Below are 21,105 nucleotides of genomic sequence, written 5' to 3'. Positions count from 1 at the left end.
CAAGTTGTCCTTTGACCTCTACAAGTACACTGGGGCACACATGCTCCCCCCAACACAAATATGCACTCACGCATGAGCTCGTGCGCAAAATGAATAAATAATTTTTTTAAAAAGTTAAAAAATTATAGTCCAAATTGGATCAATCCCTGGAAAATCAGTGGCCACATTAGAAAACGCTACAAACTTGTTTTGCTAAAGGTTCTCTAATGAGTAAGCTACATTCTCAACCATTAAGGTAAGTTTAAAATCAATAAAATGACCCAAAGGAAGTATTATCAACATAGTGACAAAAACTAGGAGACTGGAGAAATTACTCAATGGTTAAGGCACTTGCCTACAAAGCCAAACAACCTGAGTTTGATTCACCAGTACCCATATACAGCCACATGCATAAGGGGGCACATGCATCTGGAGTCTCTGCACTGCCTAGAGGCCCTGGTGTACCCATCCTCTCTGTCTTCTACTTACAAATAAAAAACTAAAATATTAAAAAAAAAAAAAAAAAAAAAAGGCAGACTAGGCCTTCCTTCCACTTCACTACCAGAGCTGCTTGTTACCTTCCAGCATGGATTGAAGACCAGTTAGGACTGGAGCATCAACTGAAGACCCTCATGGATCAAAACTCAGTGGCTCCTTAGGACCTCCAGGCCTTCAGTACCAGACCGGGACTGCTGAGGCATCTGGCCACATTGATCAACTACCAGTTCCTTGACTCTTGGGCCTAAAAATACTACTGGACTAAGCTAATCCAATAAATTCCCCTTTTAATATAATTTATTCTAGCAGTTCTGTTCCTCAGAGAACCCTGACTAATACACTCTGTCAAATAAGCAAATAAATTAAAAGACTAGAGCCTAATTTTACCAGTGAAGTACATTCTTAAGAACAGTGAATGGGAAAGATATTAATTTAAAATTTTAATTGTTTGTATGTATATGTATACGAGCATGTATATTATGGGTATATTGGTGTGGCAACCTTGAAATGTGTCTCTTCTCTATATATCCTTTTTTATCCCCCAAGGTAGACTATCACATTAGTCCAGGCTGACCTGGAACTCACTCTGTAGATCCAGTCTGGCCTCAAACTCATAACAATCCTCCTATATCTGCCTCCTAAGTGCTGAGATTAAAAGGTATGTGCCACCATGCCCAGTTCTCTCTACACCTTGAGAAAGGGTTTCTATTTCTGTTTTTTTTTTTTTTGGGCGAGTTAGGGTGTCACTCTAGCCCAGGCTAACCTGGAATTCACTATGTAGTCTCAGGGTAGATTTGAACTTAGAGGGATCCTTCTACCTCTGCCTCCTGAGTCCCAGGATTAAAGGGATGAGCCATCATGCCCAGCTCTCTTTCTGTTTTTGTTGCTACTGCTTGCCAGCTTCCAGATTCTTGTGGCTCTGCCTCCCATTGTCATAGATGTGTTAGGATTACAGATGTATGTACCACTTTGTGTCTGGTTTTTAGATGAATGCCAAGGAGGATCAAATTCAGGTCAGCAAGTAGGCACTAAGAAATCTCCCAGTCCCTATTTTATATTTTTTAAATTATTTATTTATTATTTGTGAGAAAAAGAGGTGGAGGAGGGGTGAATAGGCACAGCAGGGCCTCCAGCTACTGCAAAGGAACTCCAGATGTATGCACCCCCTTGTGCATCTGGCTTATGTGGGTCCTAGGGAATCGAACCTGGGTCCTTCAGCTTTGTAGACAAATGCCTTAACCACAAAGCTATTCTTCCAGCCTCCTATTTTATATTATTTTACTGACAATTTTTTAAAAAAAATTTTTATTTATTTATTTGAGAGCGACAGACACAGAGAGAAAGACAGAAAGAGGGAGAGAGAGAGGGAATGGGCGCGCCAGGGCTTCCAGCCTCTGCAAACGAACTCCAGCGTCCTCTTGTGCATCTGGCTAACGTGGGACCTGGGGAACCGAGCCTCGAACCGGGGTCCTTAGGCTTCATAGGCAAGCGCTTAACCGCTAAGCCATCTCTCCAGCCCTTACTGACAATTTTTATGTGTATATAATGTATAACTCCCTCCATTACCTTCTCTTGTCCCCTCTGCCCATCCTTCTTCCACTGAATTATTTCTCCTTCCCCCACTAGTCCCTGTTTTATTTTGGTGCCTTAACTGAAGATAATCAGTACATTAATATATAATCAACTATCAAATTCATTAATTAGAAATTACAATGTCTCTCAAACATTTTAGGTGCCAGTATGGCAAAATAATTAAGAGCAGAGTTACTGACCATGTTGACCTTGGACAAGTAACCCAATCTCCTTGAATTTCATTTCTGCATTTGTAAACAGAACTATTAGTAACATCTCTATTTAACAGAGCCATTATGAAGATCAAGTGAAATAACACATATGATTATAAGTATATAATAAGCAGTCAATCATTACAGATGTCATTAGTATTAGGTTAAGAATTCAGCATAGCCAGGCATGATGGTACACACCTATAATCCTAGCAGTTGGGAGATAAGAGGCAGAAGATAAGAGGCAGAAGGATCAGAAATTTAAAGTCAGCTTCAGCTACTTAGCAAAATCCAGGCCAGCCTGAGTTACACAAGACTTTGCCTCAAAACAAAAACAAAAACATGGGCTGGGATGAACCTTGGTTTGAAGAATACTTGACTCGCATGCATGTGGCACTGGGTTTCATCACCAGCACTACATAAAACTGGGGAGGTACTATGTAGACCAGCTGACAGAAAGCTGGAAGAACCCATTCTACATGTAGTTCAATGGGAGAAAGCGATAACAATAGTTAAGATACTCAACAGTGGACACTGCAAGCCTTATAATTGGCCAGCCAGGCCAAATGAGCCAATGGGTGCAATAGTGGCACATCTATCATGGTGGACTGGAGGCCCGCTCCATGGGGCCTGATACTGAAAACTTAAAACAGGTAGTCATGAGCCCTAGGGGTGTAACATCTGCTGATGTCTGGATAAGTGTATATACTATGCTTATCAAACTGCCCAATAAGTACTTCCCTTAATATTTATACCCTTATATTAATGCTACTCTCACTTTGGGTAGAGAATCTTTTCAGATGACAGTGACCTTACGATGACTCAGAAGGTATCATGGTGCTGGAAAGAAGTGACTGGAGTACTGAGTAACATCTCGATCACACCTTCCAAGGCTCAGGGTCTAATGCGGAAGAGGTGGCAGAAAGAATGTAAGAGCCAAAGGAAGGGTAGGTCTCCTTACAACATGTTCCTCCAGACACAAAATGGCCTGTATATCCATGACCTCATAGTGCCTGACACTACCTATGCAAGATAAGAGGAGGAAAAGATTATGACATCAAAATAAAAGAGAGACTGATTGAGATGGGGAGGGGATATGATGGAGAATGGAATTTCAAAGGGGAAAACGGGGGGGGGGGAGGGTATTACCATGGGATATTTTGTATAATCATGGAAAATGTTAATAAAAATTGAGAAAAAAACTGGGGAGGTAGAGGCAGAAGGACCATAAATTCAAGGACATCTTCAACCACGCAGCAAGTTTAAGACCAGACTGGGCTACCTGAAATCCCGTCTTAAAAAAAAAAAGAATTTAACATATGTTGTAAGCCATGGTCGTTTCTCATTTCTGGAGCAAGAGGAAACTCTCCTTAGAAGAGATGGTGAGGAGCCTTGTTCACATTACTTCTAATGTATTGTCTCTTGTTATTGCAGTGGACATAGTATTCTCACAACTATACAGATCCTTCTATGTGCACATGTACATACACATAATAAACCTTGTAGACAAGCCTAGGCATTTCACAGTTACTACATACTGATAAGGGTATTAGAGAGAAGGGCAAGATTAGAGGGGATAGATAGAAAATAGGTGACAAAGTCTAGAAAAGGAAGGGAATGAAGAAAAAGAGGAATAAGAAAAGAGTGGACAGTGGCTTTAGAAGATGAATGAACAATCCCATGTGTGGACAGGACTGCTGACCTGCAGACAGGTGGGTTTGTCTACATGCTTGGCTGGCATCCTGACACTAAGCACAGAGGAGTGAAATGAAGCACATTAGAAAGGGGTGAATGTGAGAGCCAGGAGACTGTTACAACACTTACTGTTGATGTCAAGACCCTCTTGTCCCAAGGGACCTATTTTCACATAATCTATAATTATCTCTTCGCTTTAATCGCCTTGTCATTCCAGAGGCTCTCATGGGCACTGGAAGAGGAAAAGCTCATTAACTAAACCTTTTCTCCTCTCTCCAGCCACCCATGGCTTTTAATTGCTTGGTATGTTATTATCTAGGAGTGCAACTGGGATCATTTTCATAAGAAAGGGAGGTAGAGAGGAGGAAAGGAGCCATGAGTCCCTGAGGTCTGCAGCACAGACAAATCTTTGCTTTCTCAATTATTTATGCCAGCTGAGGTTTTACAGGCTGAATAAATCCATAACTCAAGTTCATTCTGAGCAGTCAGATCCTCAAGAGGGAGTTGCCCACTTGCCTATACACACTTGTGTAGTCCTCAAAGAACAACCCGAATGTAACAAGACATATGTCATCCGATTTATCACCTATCACCAAAGTGTTAACACAATGGTGATCACAAGCAACAGTGAGATAGGGAAGGAGTACACCACCACCACCACCAAAAAATGGAGGCTGGCTCTTGGTGCTAAGGGCGCCAGTGTCACTTGGGACAGTGCTGGCCCAGAATGACTGAACCCAATAAAAGCATAAAATTACAAATATTCAAATTTTGAAACACAAATGTTTGACATATTCTTGAAGCTCAGGGTCCTTAAATGGCAATAAAAACCAAAACTTAACACATGTTGCTGTCTTTTACTCAATCATGTGCCTCTTTCAGGAAAAACAAGTAGAATCTATGTGCAAGTGACAAGCTTTTATGTTTTCATTCTAAGCATTTACACTTTCACCAACACAAAATTAAAGATAACAATCAGCCGGGCGTGGTGGTGCACACCTTTAATCCCAGCACTCAGGAAGCAGAGAAGGAGGAGCACTATGAGTTCAAGGCCACCCTGAGGCTACATAGTGAATTCCAGGTCAGCATGGGCTAGAGTAAGGCCGTACCTGGAACCCTCCACCCCCCCCCAAAAAAACCCCAAAAGATTATAACAATCATTTTCATTCTAATTTTAAATTTATATTCTTTTAGGTTTTAAAAGCAAGACTAACAAACAATCAATGAAAAGATATGTTTAAAATATTTCCAAAATACATTACTGTTTAAAAAAATTGAAACTTTGTAAGTCAATGATGAAAGCATCTCTTTGATATTCTTCAGGCTTTTTTGTTTGACCACAAGCAGTGACCTCTGGTATTTTCTGCCAAAGCACTTCATTTGTCTCACAGAACAAGTAATCAATTCCAGAGCCATCAATCATTTTAGTTGTATACTAGACTGGTTTTGCTTAGAGAAGGTCCAGATGGCTGCCTGGGTAAGTGGAATTAATTACAAGGTATCAAACTACAAAAAATCAGAGAAAACCAAATCCTAGTACAAGCAGTGTGAATATTCTACGCTTTTATTGTAATTTTAATTCTTGCCTAATTTCTCAGCATATAAACCAACTTCTAGAATAAAGTAAGCAATTCACTATGAAAAGACTTAAGTGTGCCCGCATATGGACTGCATTCTTTGCAAAATCCTGTGCTTATTATAGCACTTTTTTTGCCCACCTTCAGTATAAACAAAACACAGCCGGTCTCACAGCTAGAGTCCTAGACCTGTGATATCATATTGTTACTTTTCATTAAAGAGTGGAAATAAAGACCGAACCTATAAGGTAGGAAGCTAGCACAGTGGCCTTGGCTCAGGCACATTTACAGTAGAACTAAAGTGGGCCCTTTACTTATCTGTAATATATAACAGTCAGGAAAGCTGTACAACAATGCACCAAAGTTTATTCAAATGGGCTTATCAGAAATTGATTTTCCTGACATCTACAAATATTATGTGTTAAAACATTCAAAATATATCTGAAAAATACATTGTTTTATGTCCTTATTGCAAAACAATGATTTGATAGAAAATACTAATGGACATGGTGGTACACGCCTTTAATCCCAGCAAGGAGGGGAGTTGGAGGGCAGAGGTAGAAATACTTAGTTTACCATCTGATGTTTCTAAAACTCAAGACTCTCCATCTATTTCTGCTTTCCTTCATCTGAACACAATTCTGTCAAGAATTTGAAATTAATACCAGTTAAAACACAATTTCTTTTACGAGAATATAGACTATATTTTACCCAAGTACTGTTGACATAAATTTCAGAAAGTAGCCCATTTTCACTGTTGTAACTATATTCTAGTACATCTAAAAAATTATAATGGATGGTCCTTCACTGTATTAACCCAATATTTCAGTATAGAAGTTTTCTTATTATGATCTAATTTATCACAATGAAATTCTGTTAACAATATTAGAATGAATTCTCCCAATTTAAGAATATAGTTCTTCTCTTGAATAAATTAGATGAGGCCAAGTTTTCCACTTGAATCATTTATGGCTGCAAATGAGTAAGTAAAGCAACCATTAAAGAACTCAGAGGAAGGACTTAAAGTTCCCTTTTTAGTTTTAGATGAATGTGTCACAGCTCAAAGTAGCAGAGTTCTTTTCTGATTTACATGGCACTAAACAGATTAAGAAATTTTGCATATAGCATGAAGATAGATAGCTTTGCTAAATATATTCATTAACTATTTTTTTCATTTTTTTGTTTGTTGTTTTTCCTTTTTCTTGTTCTTTTTTTTCTTTTTCTTTTTTTTTTTTGGTTTTTCAAGGTAGGGTCTCACTCTGGTCCAGGCTGACCTGGAATTAACTCTGTAGTCTCAGGGTGGCCTTGAACTCACAGCGATCCTCCTACCTCTGCCTCCCGAGTGCTGGGATTAAAGGCGAGGCCAACACACCCCGCTGTTTTTTGGTTTTTTGAGCTAGGGTCTCACTCTAGTGCAGGCTGACCTGGAATTCACTATGGAGTCTCAGGCTGGCCTTGAACTCACAGTAATTCTCCTACCTCTGCCTCCCAAATGCTGGGATTAAAGGTGTGCGCCACCACATCCAGCTTAATTTTTTAATTGTAGTAAAAAAGGTACATAACATAAAATTTATCAGCTTACCATTTTTAAGTGCATAGTTCAGCAACGTGAATGATATGCACACTGTTGTATAACCAATCTCCAGAGTTTCATCTTAAAAATTTGAAATTCTGCCCCATTAACATTCCCATGTTTCCCTCCCTGTAGCTCTTGGCAAGTACTATTCATTGTTTCTAAGAATTTTTACTACTCTAGATACCTCATTAAGAATAATTATGTCATGTAAAAATAATTTTTAAAAAAAGGGCTGGAGAGATGGCTTAGCAGTTAAGCGCTTGCCTGTAAAGCCTAAGGACCCCAGTTCAAGGCTCAATTCCCCAGGACCCACGTTAGCCAGATGCACAAGGGGGCACATGCGTCTGGAGTTCGTTTGCAGTGGCTGGAATCCCTGGCGTGCCCATTCTTTCTCTCTTTCTCTCTCTCTCTCTGTCACTCTCAAATAAATAAAAACGAACAAAAAAAATTTTAAAAACAAGGATAATTATGTCATGCGTCTTCTTGTGATTGGCTCATTTCACTTAGCATGATGACCTCATGATTCATTATTGTTGCATGTGTGAAAATCTCATTCCTGGGTAAGCTGGATAATGTTCCACTGTATTCCTGGACTGTATGTGTGCATCTGTCTACTCATCTATGAACATGTTGGTTTGTTTCCACCTCTAGGCTATCATAAATGGTACTACTGTAACCATGGATATGTAAGTAAGCCTTTGATATCCTCCTGTTAATTCCTTTGGATAGAGATCAAAAGTAGAATTGCTACAGCATATGGTATTTCTTTATTTCAGAGGAAATTTCACATTGTCATTCATAATGGTGGTACTGTCTTACAATCTAAATGACTTTTAGAAAATAGTTTTGATCATTTATTTGCCAGGACAGAATGTATGGGTACACCAGGGCCTCTTGCTGCTCCCAATGAACTTTATATGCATGTGCCACATTGTGTATCTGGCTTTACATGGGTGGCTAGGGAACAAGCACTTTTAACTGCTGAGTCATCCACCCAGCCTAAAATGACTTTTAATTTAGAAGAAATTAAATGAAATTTTTTTTTATTTGAGAGGCAGACAGAAAGAGGCACAGAGAGAGAGAGAGAGAGAGACAGACAGACAGACAGACAGACAGACACAGAGAGAGATTGGACACACTAGGGCCTCTAGCCACTGCAAATGAATTCTAGGCACATGTACCATCTTGTGTATCTGCCTTATGTGAGCCTTGGGGAATTGAACCTTGGTCCTTTGGCTTCGCAGGCAAGTGCCTTAACTGCTAAGCCATCTCTCCAGCCCTTAAATGATTTTTAAAAAAAATTTTATTTATTTTATTTATCTGATAGACAGAAAAAGGCAGAGGTAGAGGAAGATAGATTGGGCATGTCAGGGCCTCCAGCTGCTGCAAATGAACTCCAGACGCATTCACCACCATGTGAAACCAGGGTCCTTTGGCTTTGTAGGCAAACGCCTTAACTGCTAAGCCATTTCCCCAGCCCTTAAATGATTTTTATAGCTGGACATGGTGACGCATGCCTTTAATCCCAGTACTCAGGAGGCAGAGGTAGGAGGATCAACGTGAGTTTGAGGCCAGCCTGGGACTACAGAATGTGTTCCAAGTCAACCTGAGCTAGAATGAGGCCTTATCTCAAAACAAAACAAAACAAAACAAAACAAAAACCAAATATATGTGTGTGTGTGTGTGTGTGTGTGTAATAATTTAAATCTTTGCTGGCCATGGTGGTGCATGCCTTTAATCCCAGCACTCAGGAGGCTGAGGTAGAAAGAGTGCCATGAGTTCAAGACCACCCTGAGACTTCTTAGTTAATTTTAGGTCAGCCTGGACTAGAAAAAGACTCTATCTTGAAAAACCAAAAACAAAACAAAGAAACAAATTAAATCTTTAAAGGAAAACTGACAAACATTCATAGCTTTCAATCACCCAACACAAAACACTGCTCTACGAACTACTTATGTACTTACTCAGGCTTGATAATAAAACTGTAAATGATTATATTTCCACTTACTCAGACACTCTGACACTGGTACAGATACAGTGATTATAAAGATTATATTTAAATCCAACTAGAGATAACACCAAATTGGTTTGATGTTATGAAAAAGTACTTGTAGGGTCTGAAGATGTTGTTCAATTGGTATAGCTCATGCCTATCATGCACAAGGTTCTGGATTTAAACTCCAGAGAAGGAAGAGAGAGAGAGAAAAATAAAAAGAGGGAGAAAAAGACAGAAGGAAGGAGCAAGGAAGAAAGAAAGAAACAGACAAAGAAAGAGAAGGGAGGAAGAGATGCAAAAAGGGAGGGAGGAAGAGAAAGAAAAACAGAAAAGAGAAAGACAGAAAGAGGAAAAAAGAAAAAATTTAAAATCTCAATATTAAAATACATATATGTATATATGTGATACACAAGCACACACACATGTATATTTCTCTTGTCAAAGAAGTGAAGTTACCTGATCGTTTCTTCATGATATAAAGAGCTAACAACTGGCCCACCAAGACCACTATTTGTTTCTTTTCCTTTCTTCTCTGGTGTCTGTGGATATAAAAAGATTGACAAAAAAAAAAAAAAAAAAAAAAAGACAAGTAGATTAAAGTAGTATGCATGTAAAAGTTGTAAAATTTTATTTTTTATTTTAAAAAACACTAAAATTTTACTCTCTGTTATTTCTTTAAGCCCTAGTAATATATATTTTTTAAATTTGTTTGTGAGGAAAGAGGGAGAGACAGCGATGTTACATCCTCTTGCAACTGTAAACTCCAGATGTATGTGACACTTACTGCATCTGTCTTTATGTGAGTACTGGGGAATTAAACCTGAGCTGGCAGACTTTGTCCAATGTTTAGGAGCAGTGGTGGAAAAAAGCACCCTGCCTGATTGCTAAAATTCATGGAAAGATTTCTCAGTCTTGACTGTGGAGGTGCCATGTTTGGACTTTTCATAACACCCACTGTGGTGGTTTGAATCAGGTGTCCCTCATAGACTTAGGTGTTCCGAATGCTAGGTTCCCAGCTGATGGAGATTTGGGAATTAAAGCCTCCTGGCGGTGGGCTTATGGGCTTTATAGCCAGTTTCCCCATGCCAGTGTTGGGCACACTCTCCTGTTGTTATTGTCCACCTGATGTTGGCCAGGGGGTTATGTCCACTCTCTGCTCATGCCATCGTTTTCCCTGCCATCATGGAGCTTCCCCCTTGAGGATGCAAGCCAAAATAAACCTCTTTTTCCCCTGCAAGCTGCTCTTGGTTGGGTGATTTCTGCCAGCAATGCAAACCGGACTGCAACAACACCCACTATTGCAGTAAACACACTTATTTCATTGAGGTTTCTGAAAGCTTTACATAGGTATGGAATTGTAGGTTAACAGCCTTCTAGTGACAACAGCCTACTAACTTAACACTTCTGAAGAGAAGCTGGCTGTTGTTGATCTGACAACCTTCATTCCTCTGTGTCATGTCTTCAGTTTGGCTGCTTTTACTCTTTTTCACTGCTTTTCAAAATTTTGATGAGGTTTGTGATATCATTTTGTTACATTTCTTCTGCTTGGGTCTAAATGGACTTCTAGGACCTGTGGGTTTGAAGGAGTGATTTTCATCTAAGGTCATTTTACTCAGTACCTCCCCACCAGGGTATTTGACAATATCTGAGGTAATTTTGGGCTGTCACAACCTCAAAAGTCCACAGGTGGAACTACTGACACCTCGTGTCTGGAGCTCAAAGTTGCTACTCAGTGTCCTGCAGTGTACATGACAACCTGAAGTACCAATGGGCACAAGCTGAAAATTTTGTTTATAGTTTTCAGCAAATGTTGGAAAATGTAGCAATTACTTTTATTTTTGTTCTGTCTTCTCTAGCTTTTTATTTCTAGGACTCCAATTAAATACCTGTTACGTAGCTCATTATTTCCCTTAGCTCCACTAAGGTCCTCTTCAGTTCTTTTTCATGCACCTATGCTCTGTGCTTCACCTGCTACATCTCCAAGTCTACGTGTCTTTTCTTCTGCAATGTTTAATACACTGTTTATCCTATCTGGTAAAATTTTCACTGGAGATATACTTTTCTACCTCCAGAATTTCCATTTGGGTATTTTGGTAACAACTCTCTCTATATATTTGATATTCATGCTTTCCTCTACTTTCTGAAAAATGTATATGACATAAAATAATAAAATAACATTCATAATAGGTATTTAACATCTTTGATATTGTATCACCTCTACCATTTCTTTACTTTTTGAGGCAGGGCCTCACTCTAGCCCAGGCTAACCTAGAACTCACTCTATAGTCCAGGCTAGACTTAAAATCACCATGATTCTCCTACCTTGACCACTTAAGTGCCTGCACCATCAGGCCCAGATCTCTATCTGCTATTCTTGTCATTTTTTTCCTCCTGGCTCATATTTTCCTGCTTTTTTCTCTTTCCTGCTTAAAAGACTTTTACTGTAAGCACCCACTGTAAACTTTATACTCCAGTTTGATGCTACCTGAAGTCATGGTATGCTCTGTTTTGGCACACATTAAGTTACTTGGAGTCAGTCTAATCCTTGTAGACTTACTCTAAACTCACTATTAGGAAATAAAATATTCTCAGGTCTACATCAGACACAGGAATTGTTCAACTCAACTTACTACTTCCTTGTGTTTCTTTTCCCAACTGTCAAGGTGACTTTCATACACACATAAATTACTATTTAACTAAAGGGATCCATCTGCAGATCTTTAGACCTATCCATGCAGGAATCTCTTCTCTGCTGTCTGGCTCTACAAATTCTAAGTCAAATCAGGGAGACTGCTATACAGGTTTGGGGTTACCCCTGCCTGCACTATAGCTTGAAATTTGTGTCTAGGTAGTAAACATGGCACCTATGTGGCTTACTTAGCTTGTTTCCCACCTCTTAATTATTTTATATTGCCCATAAGACACTTTCTGAAAATTACTATTTCATCTAGTAATTTCAGTCATATGTTTGACTTTTCTTATTTCAGACAAAATGGATACTTTCCTATTTTTTAGCACACCAAGGAGAAAAGGTCACAAAAACATTAGTTGTAAGGCCAGCAAAATATTCTACACAGAAATGATATATACTTCACCCATTACCTGACAATTGTATAGTTATGTTATTTACCATTATTCACTTATAAATAATACCACGAATACCTATGTGCATAAGGAATAATATAAAGTCTTTAGGGGGAAAATATGACTTATTCCAAATATGTTCCTTATTCCTATTTTTGTTCTTTCTACATCAATTGAACAAATATCTGTGTAATGTCACTAACAAATTTTGGGGGAGGCAAGGAGATTGTATCTTAGGTACAAATAATGTTTAAAAATAATTTGCCATTACCAGATTTGAATCACAACAGTGCTGCCAAAGATACTTTCATCATTTTCTCTATCCATTTCACCCACCAAAGGGGAACACTTTGGCTATCTTACCCTCTTGATTTCCACTCTGATGAATTGTCTTGTAGCAGCTTAGAGGTTTATCCCATTTCTCTCTACTCAAAACCCATTAAGTTATTTTTATGTTGCATCAGCAGTTAAAGAAAGAGACTCCAATTTGGCAGCCAATAGAATCAAATTTGCCAACTCCATACTGCTTCAGGCTATATTATGTGACACTGAAATGCTCCTTCACTCAGAGGGCAAGGGGTAAGTAGCTAGCTGAGCCTTTATTGCTTGACTCAGACTCCACCTTAGTTACACAGTCAACATTAAAATCTGTAACTTTCTGTTCTATTTTAAAAAGTGGTTAAGGTGCTTGCCTACAAAGCCTAAGGACCCACGCTCAACTCTCCAGATCCCACGTTAGCCAGACACACAAAGGAGGGACAAAGTGAAAGGTCGCACATGCCCACTAGCTGACACAAGCATCTCGAGTTTAGTTGCCGTGGCTGAGGCCTGGCCCACCAATTCTCTCTCTAATAAAAAAAAGTTAAAAATTTAAAAATGAGTTATCTTCCATGTTTATATTGTCCAATTTCACTTTGTGAACAATTCTATAAAGCTGTTATTATCACTAAATTTCATTTAATCTAACACATCAATTGTAAGAAGCACCATTATTTTCTATAATACTAAGTAAGAAAAAATGGGCAATTAAGTAATATACTATCAGTTTAAAAACACATTTAAATTTCAAAAATATTTAAAATTTGGGTAAATGTCTGCCTTAATTTGTGGAGACATACCTGCACTTTACAGGTTAGAAACCTGAAGGGAGGTGAAGCATTCACTGTCACACCAGAAGTGGCACAAAGAGCTCTCAATCCAAAAACCTGAGGGGAAAGTCTGTGCTCCATTAAACTACACCACTTTTCCAGGCTTTGGAAACCACTGTTACACATAACAGTATTATCAATAAAGATTTGTGGGGCCGGGATTGGTGGTGTACACCTTTAATCCCAGCACTCAGGAGGCAGAGGTAGGAGGACTGCAAAGAGTTCAGGCTGCCCTGAGACTATATAGTGAGTTCCAGGTCAGCCTGAGCTGGTGTGAGACCTAGATTGTGTACTCTCATGCTGGAGATGTAGCTCAGCTGGTCAAGTGCTGTATGTCATGAACACAGCCAGCACTGTATGGTGGCACGTGGCTACAACCCCAGTACTTGGAAGGTGGATGTAAAAGGATCAGATGTTCAAGGTCACCCTCAATGACATAAGAATGTGAGGCCAGTCTAAGATACAAGAGATCTTGCCATACAAAAAAAGTTTTCTTGTGGGGGGGGGGAGGGAGGGAATTAACATGGATATTTTTTTTATAATCATGGAAAATGCTAATAAAAATTTAAAAAAAAGTTTTCTTTCTCTCTCTCCCACTCCTTTTTCTGTTTTGTTGAGTTGGGGATCAAGCCCAGGCCTTTGGCATGCTAGCTCTGAGCTACATCCCAGTTGATTTTTTAAGTGCACTCTTTTGCTAAAGTACTTTCTTATTTCAAAGAAAAAACTTTGAAATTAAAATAAACATGGAAGGGCTGGAGAGATGGCTTAGCAGTTAAGTGCTTGTCTGTGAAGCCTAAGGACCCTGGTTCGAGGCTCTGTTCTCCAGGATGCACATTAGCCAGATGCACAAGGGGGCGCATGCGTCTGCAGTTTGTTTGCAGTGGCTGGAGGCCCTGGCATGCCCAATCTCTCTCTCTGTCTGTCACTGTCAAATAAATAAATAAAAATAAACAAAAATAAAACTAAAAAAATAAAGATGGAAAACTTAAATTTTCTGAAGCTAGATTATTATAAATTATTTGAACATTTAGAGCTAACAGGAAATAAAACCATGGCATAACCCCTGGGTCCTTATGAAATCACAAAACTTTTGTACAGCAAGGACACTGTGAATAGAGTAAAGAGGCAACCTATAGAATGTGAGAAAATCTTTGCCAGCTATACATCTGACAGAGGATTAATATCTAAAATATACAAAGCACTCAAAAAACTAAATAATAAGAAATCAAACAACCCAATTAAAAATAGACTATGGCACTAAATAGAGAATTCTCAAAAGAAGAAAACACAGATGGCATATAAACATCTAAAAAGATGTTCTACATCCCTAGTCATTAGGCAAATACAGATTAAAACTACATTGAGATTCCTTCTCACTCCTGTCAAGATTGCCTACCAGCATGAAAACAAATGACCATAAACACTGACGAGGATGTGGACAAAGAGGAACCCTTCTACACTGTTGGTGGGAATGCAATCTGGTGCACCCATTGTGGAAATGACAGTGGAGGTTCCTAAGACAGCTAAAAATAGATCTGCCATATGACCACCTATACCACTCCTAGGCATATATGCTAAGGACTCTTCTCATTACCTTAGAGATACTTGCTCAACCATATTTAATGCCACTCTACTCACAATAGCTGGGAAATGGAACCAGCCTAGATGTCCCTCAACTGACGAGTGGATAGTGAAGATATGGCACATTTACACAATGGAGTTCAACTCAGCAGTAAAGAAAAATGAAATTTGCAGGAAGATGATGGATCGGGAAAGGATTATACTAATAAGTGAGGTAACCCAGGCCCAGAAAGCCCAGCATTGCATGTTCTCTCTCATATTTGGATCCTAGCTACAGATGATTGGGCTTCTGTGTGAGAAGGAAAAAACTCAGTAGCAGAGGCCAGTAAGGACATATAAAGGGAGGAAAGGTGGACTTAATAGGATGTTATATCATATATATAAGTAGAAGAATAGGTTAATGGGGGTGAAAAGGCCTAAGTGAGGTCAGGGGAAGACATTGAGTAAAGGAAAGGTGGAGGGAGGGCTAATGAAAATCTAAGAGGAGGGCTGGAGAGATGGCTTAGCGGTTAAGTGCTTGCCTGTGAAGCCTAAGGACCCCGGTGCGAGGCTTGGTTCCCCAGGTCCCACGTTAGCCAGATGCACAAGGGGGCGCACGCATCTGGAGTTCGCTTGCAGAGGCTGGAAGCCCTGGTGTGCCCATTCTCTCTCTCCCCCTCTATCTGTCTTTCTCTCTGTGTCTGTCGCTCTCAAATAAATAAATAAAAAATTTAAAAAAAAATCTAAGAGGATATAAATAAGTCATATGGAAGCCTACTTTTTGGGACAATGCAACACTCAGAAGTCAAAGACTGTTACTAGAAAATTTTCAGTGCCAGGGATGGGATAACTTCCAGTGAGCTGTTGGCCAGAGAGGTCCCTGATGCCCCCAAAACATTACAGTCCATTACCAAGGCTCTTGGTTTCCCACCATCAAAAGATGATAAGGCTTTATTGCTGAAGACTCCATATACTTGGACTACAAGGTTACTGAGAAATCCTGATGGAGCTGAGCTGAAAACCTCCTCCACGTAGACCAGCCGACAGAAAGCTGGAAAAAGCTACGATGCATGCAGTTCAAGGGGAGAGAGGGAAATCACCAATGGAGATACTTACCAGTGGACACTGCAAGCCTTAAATTTGGCCAGCCAGGCCAAATGAGCCAACAGGTGCAATAGTGGCATGTCTGTTATGGGGAAACCAACTGTTCTCTAATTGGACTGGTGGCCCACTCCATGGGAGGGAATATATCCCTGATACTGAAAACCTACAATAGGGGTAGTCATGAGCCCTAGCAGTCTAACGTCTGCTGGTATATACTAAGCTCACCAAACTGCCTAGTAAGCATTTCTCTTAATGTTCATACACATATATTAATGGTACTCTCACTTTTGGTTAGAGAAGCTTCTCTTTTCAGATAGCAGTGACCTTGAGATGACTCAAAAGGCACCATGGTGCAGAGAAGGGACAGAGGAGTGCTCAGCACTGAAATATCTTTATCACATTTTCCAAGGTACAGGGCCCATTGCAGAAGAGGTGATGGAAAAAATGTGAGAGCCAAAGAAAGGGTAAGACTCCTTACAACATGATGCTCCAAACACAAAATGGCCTGGATATCCATGACCTCACAGTGCCTGACACTATTTACACAAGACTATCATAATATGAGGAAAAGATGATGACATCAAAATAAAAGTGGGACTGATTGAGAGGGAAAAGGGTATGGTGGAGAGTGGAGTTTCAAAGGGGAAAGTGGTGGGAGGGAAGGAATTATCATGGGTTACTGTCTACAATTATGGAATTTGACAATTAAAAAAAAAACTCTAAAAGAAATTTAGAGCCAAATACTATAGTTGTAAATCTACCAAAAAAGCTTACCCACCCCCTAAATAATCCTTTAAAAATACTCTACTGGGAAAAAGTAGGGGAAACCCTTCAACATATTGGCCTTGGCAAAAACATTCTGAATATAACCCCAATTTCTCAGGCAATGAAACCACAGATTATGCACTGGGACCACAGGAAGCTACAAACATTTTGTACTGCAAAGGACACAGTGAACAAAGCAAAGAGGCAACCTACAGAATGGGAAATTTTTTTTGCCAGCTATATATCTGATAGAGGATTAATATCTAGGATATACAAAGAACTCAAAAACTTAAATAATAAGAAATCAAAAAAGCCAATTAAAAAATGGGCTATGGAGCTAAATAGAGTTCTCAAAAGAAGAAATACAGATGGCAGATAAGCATCTAAAAAATGTTCTACATCCCTAGTCATCAGGGAAATGCAGATTAAAACTACATTGAGATTCCATCTCACTCCTGTCAGATTGGTTACAATCATGAAAACAAATGATCATAAATACTGGTGGGATGTGGAAAAAGAGAAACCCTTCTACACTGTTGGTGGGAATGAAATCTGGTGCACCCATTGTGGAAATCAGTGTGGAGGTTTCTAAGACAGCTAAAAATAGATCTACCATATGACCACCTATAACACTCATAGGCATATATCCTAAGGACTCATCTCATTTCCTTAGAAGTATATGCTCCACCATGTTTACTGCCACTCAATTCACAATAGCTGGGAAATGGAACCAGCCTAGATGTCCCTCAAGTGATGAATGGATAGTGAAAATATGGCACATTTATACAATGGAGTTCTACTTAGTGGTAAAGAAAAATGAAGTTATGAAATTTGCAGGAAAATGGATGGATCTGGAGAAGATTATACTAAATGAGGTAACCCAGGCCCAGAAAACCCAGCATTGCATGTTCTCTCTCATATGTGGATCCTAGCTACAGATGATTGGGCTTCTGAGTGAGAAGGAAACAACTCAGTAGCAGAGGCTAGTAAGCTAAAAAAGAGATATAAAGGGAAGAGAAAGGAAGGGAGGAGGGTACTTAATAAGATGGTATTGTATATATGTATGTAGAAGACTAGATTTACGGGGGTGAAAAGGCCCAAAGTGAGGTCAGGGGAAGAGATTGAATAAAGAGAAGGTGGAGGAAAGGCTAATCAAAATTTAAGAGGATATAAATAAATCATATGGAATCCTCCAGTTGTGGACAATGGAACACTCAGGAGCCATAGATCATTGCTAGAAAATTTTCAGTGCCAGGGATGGGATAGCTTCCAGTGAGTTGTTGGCCAGGGAGGTCCTTGATGCCCCCAAAATATTATAGGCCATTGCCGAGGCCCTTGGTTTCCCACCAGGAATAGATGGTAAGACCCTATTGCTGAAGACTCCACATATTTGGGCTGCAAGGCCACTGAGAAATCCTGCTGAAATTGAGCTGATAACCTCCTCCATGTAGACCAACTGACAGAAAGCTGGAAGAGGCCATTCTGCATGCAGTTCAATGGGAGAAAGAGAAATCACCAGTGAAGATACTCAACAGTGGACACTATAAGCCTTATATTTGGCCAGCCAGGCCAAATGAGCAAACAGGTGCAATAATGGCACGTCTAACATGGTGGAAACCAACTGCCCACTAATTGGGCTGGAGGCCCGCTCCATGGGAGGGAATACATCCCTGATACTGAAAACTTAAAACAGGGGTAGTCATGAGCCCTAGGGGTGTAACGTCTGCTGTTGTCTGGCCAAATGTATATACTATGCTTATCAAACTGCCCAGTAAGCACTTCTCTTAATATTCATACCCTTATATTACTGCTACTCTCACTTTTGATAGAGAATCTTCTCTCTTCAGATGGCAATGACCTTGGGACGACTCAGAAGGTATCATGGTGATGGAAAGAAGTGACGGATATCTCGATCACACCTTCCAAGGCTCAGGGTCGAATGCGGAAAAGGTGGCAGAATGAATGTAAGAGCCAAAGGAAGGGTAGGACTCCTTACAATGGTCTCCTCCAGACACAAAATGGCCTGTATATCCATGACCTCACAGTGCCTGACACTACCTACACAAGACCATCATAAGAGGAGGAAAAGATCATGACATCAAAATAAAAGAGAGACTGATTGAGATGGGGAGGGGATATGATGGAGAGTGGAATTTCAAAGGGGAAAGTGGGGGGAGGGAGGGTATTACCATGGGATATTTTTTATAATCATGGAAGATGTTAATAAAAATTGAGAAAAAAAATACTCTACTGAGTTTTTCCCCCAAACACGAATGGTACTCATTTCTACATAGAAAATTAAGAATATTTATCCTTTTTAATCAACTGTCATGAAAGCATTAAAAAATTTAGCTTGAAAATATTGTCAATTCAATTTATAACACTAGTAATAAAATTTATCAAGAAAAGTAAACTATAACTGTTTGTCTTTAGCTTTATAAATAGTACATAAGTGCTTAAGTTGTTATTGAAGAAAGACAAATAAATTGAAAGAGAGCAGAATTTTCCTAAATTGAATCTTATAAAATTTCAGGCCTTCCTAATAATTGAGGTTTTTTGTTTGTTTCATACATATATGATATACCTTAGCTAAGAAAGAGTTTTCTAAAAAACATATATATATATATTTGAGAGAGAGGGAAAGGCAGATGGAGAAAGAGAGAATGGGTGTGCCAGGGCCTCCAGCTGCTGCAAACAAACTGCAGACACCACCTTGTACATCTGGCTTACATGGGTCCTGGGGAATCAAACCTTGGTACTTTGGCTTTGCAGGGAAGTGCCTTGATTGCTAAGCCATCCCTCCAGACCATGAAAGAATTTTTAAAATAATATAATGAACATAGCACTTTAAAAAATTATACCAGAAAAATATGTGAGATAACCTTTTCCATATAATTAGTATGGCCATCAGAATACCATGATTCCTTTACAGTCCACCATCTAAAAGCCATCAATACTGCACAGATGTCCCACTACAGAATGGGCTTGTCAGCAGATATACAAAGTGGCACAAGTGGCACATGCATTGTAGAGGCAAGAGATCCTGTACTGCTCATTTCCCACCCCCACTCGCTCCCTCCCTCTCAAATAGATGTTAAAAAAACAAAACATTTTCTTTAAAAGAATAGGTTTGGGCTGGAGTGATGACTTAGCAGTTAAGGTGCTTGCCTACAAAGCCAGAGAACCCAAGTTTAATTTGCCAGGACCCATGTAAGCCAGATGCACATGGTGGCACATGCGTCTGGAGTTTGTTTGCAGTGGCTAGAGGCCCTAGTATGGCCATTTTGTCTCTCTTTCTCTCTCTCAAATAACTAAGTAAAAATAAAATACTTTTTAATGAAGAATAGGCTTGTGTACTGCTTTGGTTCTAGGGTGCTTTAAATTTACGGTTCAGAGGCGCATACCTTTAATCCCAGCACTCAGAAGGCTGAGGTAGAAGGATCGCTGTGAGTTCAAGGCCAGCCTGAGACTACAGGGTGAGTGAATTCCAGGTTATCTAGGGACATTATGAGACCCTACCTCAAAAAATGAAACAGGGCTGGAGGAATGGCTTAGTGGCTAAGGCACTTGCCTACAAAGCCAAAGGACCCAGGTTCGATTCCCCAGAACCCATGTAAGCCAGATGAACATGGTGGTGCATATAAATAGAGTTTGTTTTCAGTGGCTGGAGGCCCTGGCATGCTCATTCTTCTTCTTTCTATCTGCCTGTCTCTTAAATAAATAAATTTTAAAAAATTTTAAAAAGAAACAAAATAGTATGGCACAAAATGACTATCATTTGTACCCATGCTCATGTTCTGATGTATATGTGAAGCCCTTATCTTCATCAATGTCAACTGAATACTATTATAAATAGGCTCTGATGGAAAAATAGCTTTAGACTATTATGACTGATTTTTCTAGAAATGTAAAAACGGTTTAAAAAAGCATTTTAGTCCAATGTTTGCTATCAGCTTTTTGTAGATACTCTTTATCTGATTAAGAAACAACCCTTCTACTAATAGCTGTTAAAGATTTTTGTCAAGATCGAGTATTGAGCCATTTTAAATATTTTTTCCCTCCTTTATCAAAAAGATCATATATCCCTGAGGAATTACTGGCAGTTCAAGGTTGATAGGGAGTGGGGCATTTTCTGCAGCAGTACAGCTACTGGTAAGTTGCATGTGCTCTGGTAGATAATTCCCCATTCATGGTTATGTAGGAAATGCTCATTAAACTCAGTAGGATATACTCGGGGACACCAACTTTTTCCATATATACACATGGAAAAAGTTGGGAAGAAAGGGTGCAGTGAAAGGGGAACAAAAGAAGGCAATGGGAGGGAATTATATTCAAAATT

The 21,105-nt window shown here is 39.4% G+C and overlaps 1 protein-coding gene across 4 annotated transcripts in view; it reads right to left on the bottom strand.

Annotated features, from left to right (window-relative positions):
* Positions 1–21,105, bottom strand: part of Acbd6 (acyl-CoA binding domain containing 6) — a 183,740-nt gene that overhangs the window by 105,126 nt on the left and 57,509 nt on the right. For all 4 annotated transcript variants that reach the window (XM_004658739.3, XM_045141755.1, XM_045141757.1 and 1 more), the window contains exon 4: positions 9,562–9,644. In XM_004658739.3, the coding sequence (XP_004658796.2) occupies positions 9,562–9,644 (83 nt within the window). The remainder of the gene's footprint in view (positions 1–9,561; positions 9,645–21,105) is intronic.

Source organism: Jaculus jaculus, chromosome 1 (genome assembly GCF_020740685.1).
Source record: "Jaculus jaculus isolate mJacJac1 chromosome 1, mJacJac1.mat.Y.cur, whole genome shotgun sequence".
Classification (NCBI taxonomy): Eukaryota; Metazoa; Chordata; class Mammalia; order Rodentia; family Dipodidae; genus Jaculus; species Jaculus jaculus.
The sequence above is the reverse complement of the archived record's forward strand: the minus strand, read 5'-3'. Positions and strand labels throughout refer to the sequence as shown.